The sequence below is a fragment of the Theobroma cacao genome, chromosome 8 (assembly GCF_053813885.1).
Source record: "Theobroma cacao isolate CCN51 chromosome 8, ASM5381388v1, whole genome shotgun sequence".
In the NCBI taxonomy this organism is placed as follows: Eukaryota; Viridiplantae; Streptophyta; class Magnoliopsida; order Malvales; family Malvaceae; genus Theobroma; species Theobroma cacao.
Genome location: NC_142646.1, coordinates 2,459,282 through 2,476,021, shown reverse-complemented (window position 1 = coordinate 2,476,021; position 16,740 = coordinate 2,459,282). Strand labels below are relative to the sequence as shown.

The window sequence follows — 16,740 nt, the reverse complement described above, 5'->3', positions numbered from 1 at the left end:
CACGGACTTTCCTAGTTTCCTTCGAATTTTTGGCCATACAAATTTCTCAAAGGTGGTTGCTTTGGGGGATCTTCTTGGGTTTAAGTGCTGCCATTTTGGCTTAACATGTCGCCATTTTTCTACAGCTAGTAGTAATTGTTTTACTCTTGTTATTCCTTTTCTTTATTCTCGATTTCGTTTTCCTTATTCCATTTGACAAGCTAAACGTAAACTAATTGGGTTTAACTGTCTATTCAAGCCGAAATTTTCAAAAGATTCCAACATAAACAAAATCTACATTCTTTTTATGCACTTGTGCTCATTCAGACTGCTGTGTTTTTTACTGTGTTCAGTGTTAACTTATGTAAGTGAGGTGTGGGCAAATAGACATATATATTTTAGGAAAGTTTTCAGTTGGTTTCTGTTTGTTGATTCAGTTGGGATTTTGTGACATGGGAGTCATGTTTTGGCTTGTATATGCACAGCACTTGGATGTGGGCAACGAACCTAAAATCCCATGTTGTCTTATGGTTAGATGCCATGGGATGAGTGGAAATCTGAAAATGAAAGTATTTATGAAAATCTCTTGCTCGAAGAACGTCAAACAATTACTCTCAGAAGCCATATACTTGGAACAGCTTCAACTCTGCTTATTTTGCTCAACTTGGTGAGATTTTCAACTGACATATTATATATAGAAACACGAGAGAAGAGAACAAGAGAGTCTTAAGGTATGTATTTCTATAACCCACTTTGCTGGTTGACTTGATTTTTAACTTAGTCTCATCTACAATTACAGGGGAAACTAAGATCAGGGTAGTGGATGCTAAGTAAATATTTAACTTAAAACTCAGCACATATCTGTAATTTATAATCACTTTGTTGTCGAAAAAGGGCAAAAGAACTTGGCATGTGTCCCTAGGAAAACTTAAATATTTAATGTATCTTCAATTCTTCATGCTACTCGACCCAAGTTGCTCCCAACGCCTTAGCCATGAAGCTATACCTGTCAGCAGCTTCATCAATCTGCAGCAGAAAACGCCATGAGGTCAAGACTCAAGAGTCCAAGCCCTGGTAGTGGCTAAAAGAATAAGGCTGATAGGAAGAACTGTAATCAAGTGATTACCAATTTATTTGTTGGACGTCCACATCCATGTCCGGCCTTACACTCAATGCGTCCAATAATCGGGTTTGTCTGGGGACTGTTCTCCAAGCTCTTACACAGAACATATTGCATTGTCTGAGAAGAACAAAGATACCAAGTCGCCTTACAACACGGCAGTATTATAGGAGGGAGATGGGATATGTGTGAGGAATTACAAGAGCTTGCTGTGCAGGTGGATGATAAACGGAAATCAGAATGACATGGAACTATGGAACTTACTGCCAACATCTTCAGTGAATGTAATGGAACGACTCGATCGTCGTGATCTGCAGTCAATAGCATAGTAGATGCATACTGTGTCAGTCCCCCAGGATGTTGCTCCCATGGTCTCCTTACATTATGCAATGGTGAGTACCTTGGAGAGAGAGGGTGAATTTGATGTTTAGTCCAACGTCCAAAGAAGTTAATTCATAACCTCCAGTCCACTGTAATCAGAATAATAAGAAATTTTTGCTCACTTGATAAGCCAGTGGAAGTCTTCTTCTTTGTCCGAACAGCCAAAATCACAAGTCCAAGCATGGCCTTCAGGAATAAAATTTTCATTAACATAAAATTGTGAGCTTCTAATTACATCAAAATAAAGAAGGTAAGAACAGACAAACCTATGGTGAACTTGTGAAATCGTAGCATGTCCATCACACCAACATGAGCCAAAGCACAGCCGAAAAGATCAGGTCTCTGCCAAAAATAAGAACTAACATTTTATGATACTGGAAAACGATACAGGTGAAAACAATCAGTTATAAAAATAGTAGTCCACCTGATTTATGCAAGCCCCAACTAAAAGCCCACCGTTGCTTCCCCCTTCAATACATAATTTTTCAGGCCGAGTATACCCAGAAGATACTAGATACTCTGCAGCAGAAATGAAGTCATCGAAGCAAGTTTGCTTGTTGGATAAGGCTCCAGCTTTGTGCCATTCCTCTCCATACTCCCCACCACCACGAATGTTTGCAATGCAGAAAAAGGCACCAAGATGCCTAGCAAGCACAATACGACTAACACTAAATGATGGTGTGAGGCTGACGTTAAATCCACCATATCCATACAACAAACAGGGGTGTGATCCATCCAATTTATTATTGTTCTCGCCAACAATGAACATTGGGATCTTGGTACCGTCCTTACTCGGTACGAAAACCTAAAATTGAATAAAAATAACAAAAAGATAACATACCAAATGCAGAACAACCAAGTTAGCAAGATGGTCACCAAACTAAAACAGAGCAGCTATAAGCCAGTAATCACCTGATTGATTTTGAGCTCTAAGCGATCGAATCCAGGCACACTAATTTCACGAAATATATTCATTTTTGGAAACTCAATCCCTAAGTTGCATTGGTATATAACACCAGGAGTGAGAAAGCTAGTAAAACCGATTAAAACCGTGCTGTCTTCACGACGAGCCGAAATCCCATAAACAGTTCCGATGTCAATGGGCAACTTATGCAGCATGGAACCTGTTTTCAAATCCCTTACTTGGAGCACATACTTCACCTCGCTCATATAACTCACAATCATCTGATTGCCGTTTACAGCACATGCTGATTCCAGAACAGCTTTTTCATCCTCTGGAACAACATCAATCCACCTACTCGGTTCCTTGAGATCAACTCGGACTATTTTATATTTCGGAGCATCTTTGTTTGTCAAGAAAGTAAACAAGGAATCATCATTGGCAACCGCAAGATAACGTGCGTCGAATTGATCTATCAACTTAACAAACGGGAGCGGGCCATTTCGTACCCCGAAACCTTCGAGACCTTCAGGAAGTGCAGACATGTCGCAGTAGTACAGTTTATTGACAGGGCCACAGCCTTCATCAATGAACAAGAGAAGATACTGCAGGATAGCATTCAATAGTAGAATTTTCACCTCAGACATCGACATGAAATCAAATTGGACCTACATAGATACATTCTTAAAGATCAAATTACCTTCCCATCATCCGTCACACTTCCAGTAAACATGTGCTTAGGATTTTCAGGATCTCTCCAGCATAGAATGTCTTCAGATTGATTTGTACCAAGAAAATGATAGTACAGCTCATGATGAACGTTAACACTCGTTTCTATACCAGCATCAAGGTTTTCTCCATCTCTGCATGATAAAAAATAGAATTAGTACGCAGTTTAATAAAGATACTTGTGCTACAGCACGTGAAAGATGTAAACCAACTCTAGAACAAATATCTTTAAACTTTTTTTTCCCAAAAAGAAAAGAATCGAAAAAGAGATAGTTTCTTGAATATCTATGAAGATGAAATTCTTTCAATATATGAGAAACCATGACAAGATCATGAATTAGTCTACAACTGACAGAACCAGAGGATAGAGAGCTAATTCCCTTAAAGCAGAACACATAAATTTTCAGTAATTTAGTACTATTTACTTGGGCACTGGATAGCGGCTATAGAAAAACCCTTTGCTATCATGTGTCCAGCTGATATCCGAAAACTTAACCTGCAACAAAAGCAGAAGAATACTTCTGTGAGCCGATACTGATCAAAAGACTCTTCCCATAGTTCATGCATCAAAGCACAACAACTCACCCATGCTAAAGCATCAGGTTCCCCTGTTTTATCCTCAACTCGCATTACTTTAATCGTCACCCAATCACTTCCACTCGAACTAAGCCCGTAAGCCAAGTACTTGGCTTCCTCACTGACGGACAGGGCCTTCAACGACACCGTTCCATCCTCACTAAGGGTGTTAGGGTCAAGCAAGACCTCTGGTTTTCCATCCAAGCCATCCTGAAACCAATTGGAGGGATAAAAAATTAAAAAAAAAAAAAAGTTGTTGCATGAATTTGCTACAGAGCATTAAAAAAGTGGTCCTAACTATTTTTTTATTGCATATTGCTTCTGACAGACCTGCATGTAAAGGACGTTTTGTGCTTGGAGCCCGGTGTTGTGGAAGTAAAAATATTTATTCCCTCGCTTAAACGGCACGGTGTAGCGTGGATGATCAAAGAGCTCTGTGATTTTCTGGCGAAGTTTACCCCTAGTTTCGCACTTTCCAAGCACTGATTCCGTCAGAGCAACCTGTTTCTGCACAAACTCCTTTGCCTCTTCAGCGTCAGGATCTTCAAGCCTATACGTAATTATCACAAAGAAAAAGAAAATTACACTTAAAACCAAAACCAGAGAAAAAACATTTGTTATCTATCAAACAAAAGAGATTTGAGGCAATGTGAATTTCGATTACCATCGATAAGGATCAGCCACCTTAACACCGTGATAATCATCAACCACAGACTCGTCCCTGCGAGCATTTGGATACTGCAAAGGGCCAAAGGGCTCCTCTGGGACGCAGAGAGAACCCATGGATACAGAGCTTGAACCTGGCAGAACCTGACGGTGAAAACTTCAAACGATAACTCAGAAGAATTTATTGTCCTAGGTTGTCTTGGCCTATAGACAAATTTATATAGGGTGGGCGTTTAAGCCGGGGTGTGTAATAGATGAAGTCATCTTAAGCCGTTTCTTTGGAGACAATGTTCTTCACAGTGGGTGTTTTGGGGATATTACGTCCTTAAGGTGTCGCCATTCTGGCTTTAACATGTTGCCATTTTTTGGAAATTTGGGCTCCTGTTTATTAATGGGAGAAAGTTCTTTTCTATTTTTTTTTTCTGGGAATCCTGTCCTTTTAAGTAGTTCTAGTAACTGCCAACTAACATTTGGATTTGTCTGTCTTTCCATTTTAATGTTTTCAAAACCTTACAATTTATATATATATTTAAGACTAGGGTAAAACAAATAATTAGTTCAGTTTTGAATATATAATAATTGAACTCATGCTTAAAAATAATCGAAATCAAACATAATTTCACAAATAGCAAAACTAACTAAAATCGAATTAATTCAGTTAATTCGATTCAATTTTCAAAAATCAAACTTGAAAATTTTTTTTATTTGCATATATTTATTTATGTTACATTTTTTTATAAATCGATATTACAAACCTATTAAAAATGATGATAAACAATTAAAATAAGTAAGATGGATATTTATATAAATAATTTATAATTTAATTTTCATGTGAAATTTTTATTATATCTTGATTCAAATTCGAATAATTTGATTAAAAAAATTCTTAATCGAATTAATTCTAATTATCGAATTACTCAAGAAATTAAACTAATCAAACCAAAAAAAAATCAAACTTACTTTAATTTGTTTCGATTTGCATTTTCACACTCTTATGTAAGACGAATCTAACATCTTGAGCTCGTTCATATGATTATGAATTTATAGAAATTAAAAGTTGACCAAAAAATATTTTATAATTTAAAATGTTATCTGACTTCAAGACAGTTTGCCCTGGCTTCCTAATGATTAGCAACCACATGCTTGGACGTATTATTTTTCTGTTAAAACCTGACAAGATTCTGGGCTTGAGTAACTTGTCTCAGCCTTCAGTTCAAAAGAGTTTGGTTTTGTCTCTTTTTGTGGTTTGGATATGATTTTTTTTCATTTTAAGATCAGTTAAAATATTATTTTATAATATTATTTTTATTTAAATGTAATTTTTAATTTAAATGAAAGTATATGTATTTGTTAATAAAATTTATATTTGATGTAATCAATGTATTAATAAATAAATTTAAAAGTTAACATTTTTTTTATATTTGTGAAGTGACCGTCTATGGTTAAATGAAAATAGACAATGCATCAAATATAAATTTTATTTATTATGGTAATTTTAATTAGTGCTTTTGAAAATTTTTGCTGACAAAATCTTTTAAAATATTCATTTTGGTGGAAAGAATAACAAAGAGGATACGTTTTTTGCCCTTTTAGCACATAAAGTTAGAATATAACTAGCACATTCTTTTACCTCTGAAGAAAGATTGGCCAAAAAAATAAAATTGGAGAAGGAATTAGAACGGGTTTAATTGACAACAAATGAGGGTTTTGCAATAAGGTAAACATTACAATTTGCTATCAAAATTTTATTTTTAATTTATAACCAAAATCAACGTTTTAAGGTTTTACAAATAAGAGTGTGGCATGTTTTCAATAAATGAATTAAATATTAGTTTTGGTTTAATAGTAAACAAGACAATTCATTTTTCATTGTTTTCATATATATATTTATATAAATTTTTAAATATAAAAAAAGGGACATGCTTTTATCAAATTCAATTTACATTTGACTAATGAATTATCACAAGAATGAAGTTACTTATTTATTTTATTGTAAGTTAATAATTATGTTACGTGTTTTACATTAATAAAAAATAATGAGTCTTGAACTTATTAATGAGGGTTAGCCTTTATGTAACAAGTATATTTTTTATATTATAAACGTCAACCTATGATAAAAGGTATTAAATTCAAATCTTCACTCACGTAAGATTTCATAAGATATAATAGAATTAAGATAGACTCGAATCAATGTGTGATTCCTCTCCTTTATAGATAAAAGAGATAAGATAAACTCGTGGCAATTACATACTCTTGCCAATGGTGAAGCAAAATAGGTGCATTCCATGGTTGGCAAGGGATTGGCGGATGGGAAATAGGAGATGTTACTGCTATAAGGTGTTAGCTCCGTTTATAAATGTTCTTAATGCTCGGTGCCATCTGTTCTTTTTAATTATGTTTAGTCCCACCTAAACATGATTGGAGTAGATGTGACAATTCCCTAATTAATGGAGACTTAATTAGGAAACCATCTTTTCATTTCATTTTCTTTCTATTTGTAAAAATATAATATTTTTATTTCACTTGCCTTACAAAATTATTTTTCATGATTTTTTTAGTTTTTAATATTAAAAATATTAAGTATTTATATTATAGAAATTTCAAATTTTAATACAAAATATATTAATAAAAGAATGACAATTAAATCTCAAACAAAGCGGCTTAATATCAAATTAAATCCAGCAAGAATGAATTATAAGCTTACAAAAGAAAAAAAAGATTAAATTAAATAAATGCCTTTCATTCAAAACGAGAACAAAAATGGTGGGATCCATAAAGATAAAACGACCACATTTACCACCTCAACCTAAGCCGATCTCGTAATTAAACCGCGCAACTCGTAAAATTTCAGCGCGTGGGTAAAGATCTCCAAATCCCTCATTGGAATCTTTCGGCAGAAACTGGAGCGTGCTCGTCACGCTCCATGAAACAACTTAGGGCGCTCAGATCACCCTCCAAATAAAAAGAGTGCCCGCCACAGTCTTCCATGGCCGGGACTGGTTTTCACACGCCATAAACTAAGTTTGAAAGAGCGAAAGCGAAAGCGAAATAAAAGAGGCAGATCATTGTCCCCTTTGAAGCTCTAGTTTTGCTTTCTCTTTTTAAGTTCTTTTTTTCTCTTCCGTACGGAAAACATTCCGTCAACCGAACGAAAACAGTACGGTCGCGTAATGCTGGCAAGAATTTGATAAAAACGTTGGAAGTTTGCTGAGCATTTGATCTTGAAGAATGGCGAGCGTTTCGTCTGAGGAAGGTTTCGATCAAATAAGCGAGCGGTTAGAGAGTTACAGTTTGAGCGCCGACGTGAGCGAATCGGAGAGCTCGAGCGGGTATTCTTCGTGTCGTCATTTTGACCAAGAAGGCGGTTCGACTTCTTTGACCTCTTCGTCGCTCGCAGGACCGGAGTTCGTTGACGGTTCTAGTTTTGCCGCGCGGGTTCCCGTGATGTTGCCGGTTGTCGGTGGTAGACACGTGGTCATTCCTGCGAAGAAGGCGGAGGTACCTGAGGCAGACACGTCCGGTGAGTTCACTACAACTTTTGCTTCTGATCTTCTTAGTAAGGACTAAATTGAGATTCGAATTCGTTGCTTCGTTGAAAAGTTTGGAGGAAATTTTAGTTTAAAACGGTGAAGACTGAAGACTTTGAGTTAAATATTTTGCTGCATTTGCTAACCGTACTTAGTTACTGACGTTTTCTAGATCTTTTACTTATTCTGATCTTAAAGCTCTGTTTGGTTGCATACTTTTCCAATGATTATCTCGTTTTAACTTGAAACCAAACCAGCGGCGCAAAATAGAGGAAAATGTAACGCTAGAATTCTTCTCTTTTGCACATTTTCTTGTTTCTTTCCTTTTCTGGTACAAGGGGAGTTTTGAACCGTGCAAAGGCTAATAAACTGAAAAGATCTTCTGCAGAGACTGAGTTGACTGTGTTATTCATCTGTGTTTTAATTTCTTTGGATTTAATGTTATTGCAGAGGTAGAAATGATGAAGGAAAGGTTTGCTAAACTTCTGCTTGGAGAAGATATGTCAGGTGGAAGGAAAGGAGTTTGTACTGCTCTTGCCATCTCAAATGCCATTACAAATCTTTCTGGTTAGTTCTTGCATCTGCATCTCATTTTAGTTTTAGTTTGTTGGGTTCATCACAAGTAAGAGGTAGAAATCCGAATCAATTTGGTAATTTTTTGCAGCTTCTGTGTTCGGGGAACTATGGAAGTTAGAGCCACTACCACCGCAAAGGAAGTTGATGTGGCGTAGAGAGATGGACTGGCTTTTGTGTGTAAGTGATTACATAGTGGAGCTTAAACCATCATTGCAAGAGTTTCCTGCTGGGGGAACCTTTGAAGTTATGGTGGCCCGGCCACGCTCAGATCTATACGTAAACCTTCCAGCGCTCAAGAAACTTGATGCAATGCTGCTCAGCATTCTTGATGGCTTTCGTAATTCTGAGTTTCATTATGCTGATCGTGGGATAGTTATTGCTGATACGGATGAAATTGAAGCATTTCCTTCATATTTGTCATCTGGGAGGCCTTCTGTTAGACATGAAGAGAAGTGGTGGCTCCCATTTCCTAAGGTTCCCCCTACTGGTTTATCTGAAGATACAAGGAAGAGATTGCAGCAGTGTAGGGAATGTACAAACCAGATCCTTAAGGCTGCTATGGCAATTAACAGCAGCGTGTTGGCTGAGATGGAAATCCCAAGTGCTTACCTGGACAGCCTGCCCAAGGTATGGAGACTGTCTGTATAGTATACAGAATTATTCCATGTAGCATGAGATAAGTTGTAGTGAGATGAAAATGGTTATTAAATGGGGAATCCATGAGACCAATTGTGTCTAATTTTCATGCATTTATGTTTCTGCTGAAGGAATGGTCCTTTGGTTCAGTGAATAGAAAGTGTCATTTGGATCTGAGCTTCTGTATTTCTCACAATTATTGATTCACTATGCAGTTTGACTGATTTTTTTCAGGAAGAATATTATTGCTCATGCATCTCTTTGTTTCCATTTTTCTTCCCATTGGGTATTAGTGTCCTAATAATTCTTTTGAATTGTTTTTTGCTTGCCTTCCAGTGTGGGAAAGATTGTTTGGGGGAGGTCATGTATCGTTACTTAACTGCTGACCAGTTCTCCCCTGAGTGTCTTCTTGATTACTTAGACCTGTCATCAGAATACACTACTCTGGAAATAGCAAATAGGATTGAGGCTTCTGTGCACATTTGGAAACAGAAATACTTAAAAAAGCGTTCACTTCGTGCAAAGGTTGGAAAGGCATCATGGGGTGGAAAGGTCAAGGGCTTCGTTGTCGACATAGAAAAGAGTAAGGTTCTAACTCAGCGGGCAGAGACCCTCTTACAGAACTTAAAGCTACGGTTTCCAGGCCTTCCACAGACTTCTTTGGACGGGAGCAAGATACAATATAACAAGGTGCTTCCTCTTAGCATGAATTAGTATCGAAAACCATTACTATAGTTCTGGTGCTCTTGTTTCCATCAATAACATGTGTCTCTGTTCTCCAACATGTCACATGATTTAATATTTATCCAGAAGTAGGAAAAACAGCTATCTGTTTGAATATCAATTGAACTTGTATGCTCATTTTTTTTCTTCTTTATTCTTTTTCTTTCTTTTGCTGAAGTGCTGTAATATGCTATAAAGGTAAAGAGGATACAATGAATTTCTTCTTTTTTGTAGGATGTAGGACAATCAATTCTTGAGAGCTACTCTAGAGTCATCGAAAGCCTAGCTTTCAACATAACGGCAAGGATTGATGATCTGCTATATGTGGACGATGCCACAAAACAACGTGCAGCAGCAGAGTCAATGCCTCTGTATGACCAGGGGCGATTTGGTGGTGCTCTTCCGAAACAAAGGCTGGTATCACCCAGTCCTTTCTTATTCGAACATGCTCCTTCTGGGAGTCCATGCGCGATGAGAGCATCCTACACTTCAGATGTCATAGGTGAAAGCCCTGATAGGAGGATTTACCACCCTTTACATTATGGCAATCTTAGAGACCCTCTGGATGGCTCACTCGAAAGGGTTGCGTTTTGACAAGCGGAAGGAATGTCTTCCTGCTTCACCAACCTGAAAACCACAAAAGACTCTGGTAGTACTTCTGGATTAAGATTGAGATAGCAGATTCCATTGCATACAGCTGAAAGCTGATTTGTTGTTCTGACCGGTAGCGAAGGCGATTAGATTGAATCTTGTATATATTCCTTATGATTAGAGGCACAAAGTAGAGATTTTTCATTTAGTTAGCTGGATTTCTTTAAAGAGTTACCTCTTTTTCGGCAACTATTAGTATTTCTTTTCTGTTGATAGTGTAGAGTAGTATCATAAACAACCAAAACTTGGCTTCCCGGTTGGGATTAACTCCAAGCTCTGACTCACACTTTTTCATATGTACTCCCAAAAAAGGTAACAAAAGAGTGGAAAACTATCATCTTTACTATCAACTTATGACTAAACATTCTTTTTGAACAAAGTGGAAATTTCCTGCCATCTCAATTTGAGTTCAAAAATTGGAAAAAGACAAAAGAAAAACCGTTGGATGTCTCTCTTAATGGAACGGATCGACTAAGGCCCAGTCTCAGAGACAAGAGGCTGTGGGCTATATGAGCCGCCGAACAGCCCACACACAAATGGCCCCCACCCCAGCATCTCTACCATCGAACTTGTGTAGCCCAGGTAGGACTCTTTGTTTTCTGCTTTGTTTCTGGGTATGTGATCTTATAGCTAACAATTAATCATGCAATTTATTTCATGTTCCTATAGGCATTTCGCCAACACACAGCAATATTAAAATATTCATAATTCATGTGTTAATAAATAAAAGAGGGCACATTCGTATCTTTCTAATCTTATCTGATGTTTCTAGAAAAACAGTAATATAAATATGAACATAAACTATTCTTATTATTCAAAAAAAAATGAACATAAACTAGTAATCATTTCTGTAGATAGATCTGAATTCTTTTAAACATAACACCTCTTTTTATATTTATTATTATTATTATTATTATTATTATTATTATTATTTTGTGAGAAAGAGACATACGCTATTAACTCCATCAGAGAGTGAAGATATCATTGCCACTCGGTTCAGGGCCCATAAAAGAACCAAATGAAGGAAAAGAAGACTATCCTGGGGAAGAAAATACCTCTCTAAGCCAACTTTTATTTTTTTTTGCAGGGAATCAGTCCCAAAACTATACCAGGAGAAAAGGTACGAGTGACAAAATAAAAATAAAAATGGAAAACACCAGCAATGGTCCCCATTGATTATGAGTATCATTAACCATCTTTGATTTTAGTCGTACCCTTGACCAAAATTCTTACAACATTGACTCAAAGCAACCACGAGCAGCACGTAGTAGGTCCGATGGTCCACCGGCACCACCCCATTAACCTCAAAAATCGACAATGATATGCCAGGGCCCGAGCCACCATGGTGCAGCCCCGCAGCACGGCTCCCCTTGACCAATATTCTCCCTGTTCAGACTGATCCCCGAATGCCCATGGAAGCCGGCTAAAGAGAATAGACCTTACGAAACTATCATAAATAAAAGAAGCTCAATAATTTCATCAGAGTTAAGAGATGGAAGGAGAGAGTGAGGAAAACAAATGAAAAGTGAAGCAATTCCAGTTGAACTGCATGATTAGATGTTTTACCTACACCCACTGGAAGGAAAGGCCTGAGGGATTTTTTTTTTTTTTGGTTTTGCTTTATAACAATTTAAATAATAGTATTGTCAGTCTTTCAATCATAAGGCTACGTATAATGGGGTTTGGGAGAGTGTAGAAACGTATCATTAAGTACTAGGGCTGCCCTACAGATTAAATGGTAAGTGTAGTAAATAAATGACTGACATCGTGAAATTGGTGGCAATCATGCATGAGGCCATGAACATAAAAATATTTTGCTTTGATTGTAATAAGATAATCAACATGATTACATACAATACAGTATCGGACAAAGTTGGTTCAAGAAACAAAAAAAAAAAGTTTTAATTCAAAACCTTTCAATGGAGTCATCATTTGAGTCTCATGAACTCTGACAAAATCTTCTTGTTTCTGTCATTGGGTTTTTCTTTTTTTAGAATTATGCAATTTCCTCCCTCTTGTTTTGAAAGGGAGTTCACAGATCCTCCTATTTTTACAAATGGTTTTAATCAAGGATCTGTGCTGACCCAGATGCATACAAGAACAAAGAGGCTGATAAAACCCTAGATGGAACAGAAGGTAGCACTGCAAAAGAAAGAAAGAGACGAAAGCATTCTAGTTCAAGTACTGTTTTGATGGCTACAAACGAGATAAATAAGTGGAGAAAATAAGATAAAAAGCTAGGTTCTCAATTAGCAGTCAAAGTCTCAAAGGAGATCTAGAACATGACCAGGTAAGTGAATCACGTTGCTCAACCCCTCAGACCTCAGTACAAAACTGCTGACAATCAAACCCTGCAAGCAGCAGAAGAATGATGAAAGTACCAAACCGATAGAAAATTTTTCTTCTCCTTAATTTTTTAAATCCTTTTGCAAGATAACATAGTAAAGTTCAGGTTATCTAGGCTAGCTTGTAGATAACCAGAAGGGTCAGAAGCTGCCACAACATGATCATTCTTTCATCACTGGAAAAATAGCATAGCAAAGAGAGAAAATGAAGAAATGTTTGAATGAAGATAATCATAAGAATATGCATGCTATTTACCTGGATCCTTCTCGAAGGAAGAGAATAGCTGGAAGAAATGCATCACAAGGGTTTTACAAAGAGAAGCCAACAGAGCCCAGTTGGCAGTATGCCCACCTCCATGAAAGAGAGGGGAAAGGAAAGGGATTTTCTGTGATGGGAGGTGGACAGAATGCCAATAAACTCTGTAAGAAGCCCTTTGCTAAACCCCCATGAAAGCACCAAAACGGTCCTTGTAGAAAGACACGCAAAACACGTACACGCGGAGCGCGAGAGAGAGAGAGAAAGAGTGTTTAATGACGGTAGAGAAGCAGAAGATTGGAGTAGGGGCAGATGGGTTCTTCTATTAAAGATGCAATGAAGGAAGAACAGTTAATAAGGGAGAGAGAGAGGGGAAGAGGAGGAAGCCTGGGTGTAATTAATTAAAGAGAGAGAGGAGAAGAAGAGGCGGTTTCACACTCAAAAAGACAGATAAATAAAATCAGATTGGATTGGATGGTTCATTCCCCTATAGGGAGGGCATATTTAGAAGGATCAAAGGTTCATCATCATGGTTATGCTTGTCTTCCCTCGTTTCTGGCGAAAAAACCCCCTCTCCCTTCAGTCTTTTCTTGCGTTCCCTCATCTCACCCTTTACTAGTCCCCCACCCTTTCCACCCCTCGTTTCTGATGAAACTCACCCCGATACTACACCAACTCTCTCTCTCTCTCTGAAACTGAAAGAAAAAAGGGTTTGGCTTAAGTAAGGGGCTTCTTGGTCTTAGACTCATTATCTGACCAAATAATGACAAAACTAGAGCAAATATGGCAGCTTTGTTTGTGGGAAAACATGGGTTTGGCTACAACTTTATGATCCCAACCGTTTCATCTTTTAGAGGGCAGCTAGGGGTCCGGCCATCTGTCACCACCCATCTGGACCCTGGAGGGGCTGAGCAGGCAAGTTTTTTAACCCATGGGAGATTGAATTGAACTAATTGAAGGCACGGAGAGAGAACGGTTTTAAGCATACTTCAAAAGTTACGGCAACTAAAACCTCCATATATAGTTGTATTCACCTTATTGGCGATATGTGGATAAGCCACAGACAAATTTGATGAATACGGCATGTGGCACCCGAACAGTAACTATGAAAGAACGATTCTAATTTCGGGCATCTCTTCAGTAAAAAAGAAAAAAAAATGGTGATGTATGAAAGAACGATTGCAAACGTCGACAATTTATGGCTGCTGAGAACCATATTCAAGAGTCAAGACAGATTTCTAATAGCAATGATATGAGAAAAAAATGAAAGTGATACTGAGTAAATCTTAGAAACTACTGATTAACAAAGATAGCCAGCTCTAAATGTATTGGCAAATCTTCCACCATCAATTGGAAATTGAGTCCTAAGTGAATTGCACCCTCTCGATCTGCTTTGCATTTATGAGAAAATGACACCTAGAAAACCAATGAGTGAGCAATAAGTGCTTTTGTTTTAATTGAAGGAGGAGGGAAATTGAATAGTAGCAGTAACTTTCAATTCTTTTGCTAGCTTAAGCCTAGCTACTGATCATCACCCGAAACTCTCAAGTCTCTTTCTTCATTAAGTATTTATGGACTTTGTTTCCTCTTGGAGCATGTTTGATTGGATAGTAATCGTTATAGCTAATCCAATAACTCAACCACCAGTGCACCATCATTCACCAAATTTCCTGGAATGGACCCTTGGTGTTCATATACCATTCTGCTTGTTTCTGTCTTATTTTGGTTTGTAAACCAAAATATCTGACGACTTGCAATGTTTTCACAACATTGATGAGAGGCAATTTATATATCCAGCAAAGCAAAGGCCAAAGGGCGTGTGATGGAAAGGAGCCAACTTCCAAGTTTTTCAATTCAATGGTCCTACAATTACAGCACTGAGTGTGGAATCCTAGGTACTCTCCCCGCTCCCTGTAGAAGAAGCTTCAAAGTTGAAACCCAAATTCCTTTTGACCTCTCAGGCTATCAAACATGTTTAAAAAATGAGATTAAAAGGTAAACCATGGATAGGTCAATCTTCTACCATATTATAATATGACTTGCTTTTTTTCTCGTCTGCAGCTGCTTTCCAATTGATTGAACTACACAGCCACTCCATCTTAGAAAATAAACAAAAAAGAAAGAGAGAAAACCCAGAAAACCACATATGCCTCTTGGCCTAGGCAGATAAAGAAATAATATCACTAAAAATCTTCCCTTTTGTCGACTGATACGTCGCACTCATCACTCCCACGACCTCCGCTCCTCAAACCTTGTGTTGTGACCGTGGGATTTTTCTTTCTTTCTTTCATGTGCAAGTTTGTGTTTGCCTTTTCTCCGATTAGTATAATCTTTTATTGTTACTAGTAGCATTAAACAAAGGAAACTCACCGGCTCCTGCTATTCCCAGCATTAATATTTTTAAAGCAGAGAACAAACTCCCACACATACTTATTACATGTATATAAGCGAATTTATGACACCAGCACACACACACACACAGCCACCATTTATTGCTTTAAATCCACCCCCAACCATATCCAATTAATTTTATTACAGTTCAAAATTTCAAAATACAAAAAGAAAATCACACAAGGTATCAGGTCAGATCCCCTCGGAGAAGTTGCAGACTGATATTGACTTTGTTCCCTCAACGTCCCATTAGCCACTCAAGGGTACATACCCAGTTGTCATACTGAGCTACTGTCAGAGCCATGATTGAATCATTGGGACAATGAAAAATTTAAGATTAGTTATTTTGCTAATCTAGTACTACTCCTACCATTTCTAGTAGCAATTTCAACATTCTGGTGTAAGTAACACTAAACTGTTATTTGTATACATCAAACCTTACTTACCTGCTTAGAGTTCATTTATATTTGTTCTTTAATTTTTGCCAACTCAACTAACAAAATGTAATAACTTGGGAGGTAGAGGGTGGGTAGAGCTCATATCAAGCAGATCAGTTTGGTGTGAGGTTCAATGGCAGATGCAATGCCATTGACTACTGTCAACAAATATTTAATTACCACAGTATACCCAACTTTGTTGGTAGCTGTAATTAAATGGAACATGCCCAACTTTGTCGTATGGCAAATATCGTGACCAAACTAATATGTTTGTGTAATTGTCACTAAGGCAAACATTAATGACATTAAATGATTGTGTAACCAAATGCATTCTCAATTAAATGTTGTCATGTCGATTTCATTTCAAAGCATGTTGAGTGTCATAGCTTTGGTGGTGCCACCATGATTACTAGGATGTGGGGGGAGCAGTGGACGAGGCTGAATCCATCAAAGGATTGGTGTAACCAAGTGTGTGAATGACACCTCGGGTAGCATATGGCTTGGCGCCGTGGATCGCACTAGTGGGCTATGTTAGAATTAACTAGCATATTAGGAATACCTATTTAGAATTTTAAATTTGTAGACAGTTATTGTTAATTTTCTTTCTTTACATGTTGTTAGTGGCATTAATTCTTAGTTTGAATTTCTTATTCAATTATGGTCTCTCTCTTTTATACTTCAGCTTTAAAAGGTTAAGATGTTCTAATGAATACATCTTAATTCAGCCTTTGTTTGTTGATATTTCATCCTAAGCTTTTTCTTTATCCTTTCCTTTCTCAATTTGTTAACATGGTATCAAAGCCCCTACGGATCTTAAGGGATCTGTGAAATTTCCTTTTTTCTTTT

General features: G+C 37.3%; 2 protein-coding genes and 2 long non-coding RNA genes across 5 annotated transcripts; 2 read left to right on the top strand and 2 right to left on the bottom strand.

The window, feature by feature from the left end:
* The first annotated feature begins 37 nt into the window (after positions 1 to 37).
* LOC148761112 (uncharacterized) lies at positions 38 to 1,613 on the top strand. Its single transcript, XR_016027892.1, has 2 exons — positions 38 to 131; positions 465 to 1,613. It is a non-coding gene; the product is annotated as an uncharacterized LOC148761112 (long non-coding RNA).
* LOC18591649 (uncharacterized) lies at positions 688 to 4,550 on the bottom strand. Of its 2 annotated transcripts, XM_018125914.2 has the most exons (12): positions 4,351 to 4,548; positions 4,017 to 4,236; positions 3,696 to 3,896; positions 3,536 to 3,606; positions 3,082 to 3,244; positions 2,393 to 2,986; positions 1,905 to 2,285; positions 1,747 to 1,822; positions 1,603 to 1,666; positions 1,364 to 1,499; positions 1,106 to 1,219; positions 688 to 1,005 (listed from the first exon to the last, which is right to left on the bottom strand). In XM_018125914.2, exons 1-12 carry the CDS (start codon positions 4,467 to 4,469, stop codon positions 940 to 942), a joined length of 2,205 nt encoding a protein of 734 aa, XP_017981403.2. In that variant the 5' UTR covers positions 4,470 to 4,548; the 3' UTR covers positions 688 to 939. The 2 variants fall into 2 exon arrangements, with proteins under 2 accessions (XP_017981403.2, XP_088665125.1); XM_088808999.1 differs by having other exon boundaries at positions 1,106 to 1,499; positions 4,351 to 4,550.
* A 2,674-nt stretch (positions 4,551 to 7,224) lies between these two features.
* LOC18591648 (rop guanine nucleotide exchange factor 1-like) lies at positions 7,225 to 10,595 on the top strand. The gene is made up of 5 exons (XM_018125915.2): positions 7,225 to 7,872; positions 8,330 to 8,446; positions 8,544 to 9,082; positions 9,428 to 9,781; positions 10,049 to 10,595. The coding sequence occupies exons 1-5, from the start codon at positions 7,581 to 7,583 to the stop codon at positions 10,406 to 10,408; spliced, it is 1,662 nt and encodes a 553-aa protein (XP_017981404.2). The 5' UTR covers positions 7,225 to 7,580; the 3' UTR covers positions 10,409 to 10,595.
* An 821-nt stretch (positions 10,596 to 11,416) lies between these two features.
* On the bottom strand, positions 11,417 to 14,276 carry LOC108662993 (uncharacterized). The gene is made up of 2 exons (XR_001928909.2): positions 13,067 to 14,276; positions 11,417 to 11,912 (listed from the first exon to the last, which is right to left on the bottom strand). It is a non-coding gene; the product is annotated as an uncharacterized LOC108662993 (long non-coding RNA).
* Between the last annotated feature and the right edge of the window lie 2,464 nt (positions 14,277 to 16,740).

What these genes read in the sequence shown, in the direction of transcription:
- LOC18591649 (XM_088808999.1), bottom strand. Translation starts at nt 4,469, where the DNA reads ATGGGTTCTCTCTGCGTCCCAGAGGAGCCCTTTGGCCCTTTGCAGTAT. An exon ending in GTGGCTGATCCTTATCGATG is followed by an intron (nt 4,237 to 4,350) that starts GTAATCGAAATT and finishes AATTACGTATAG; the next exon opens with GCTTGAAGATCCTGACGCTG. An exon ending in AGCCGCTATCCAGTGCCCAA is followed by an intron (nt 3,245 to 3,535) that starts GTAAATAGTACT and finishes TTTATCATGCAG; the next exon opens with AGATGGAGAAAACCTTGATG.
- LOC18591648 (XM_018125915.2), top strand. Translation starts at nt 7,581, where the DNA reads ATGGCGAGCGTTTCGTCTGAGGAAGGTTTCGATCAAATAAGCGAGCGG. An exon ending in ACCTGAGGCAGACACGTCCG is followed by an intron (nt 7,873 to 8,329) that starts GTGAGTTCACTA and finishes ATGTTATTGCAG; the next exon opens with AGGTAGAAATGATGAAGGAA. An exon ending in TGCCATTACAAATCTTTCTG is followed by an intron (nt 8,447 to 8,543) that starts GTTAGTTCTTGC and finishes AATTTTTTGCAG; the next exon opens with CTTCTGTGTTCGGGGAACTA.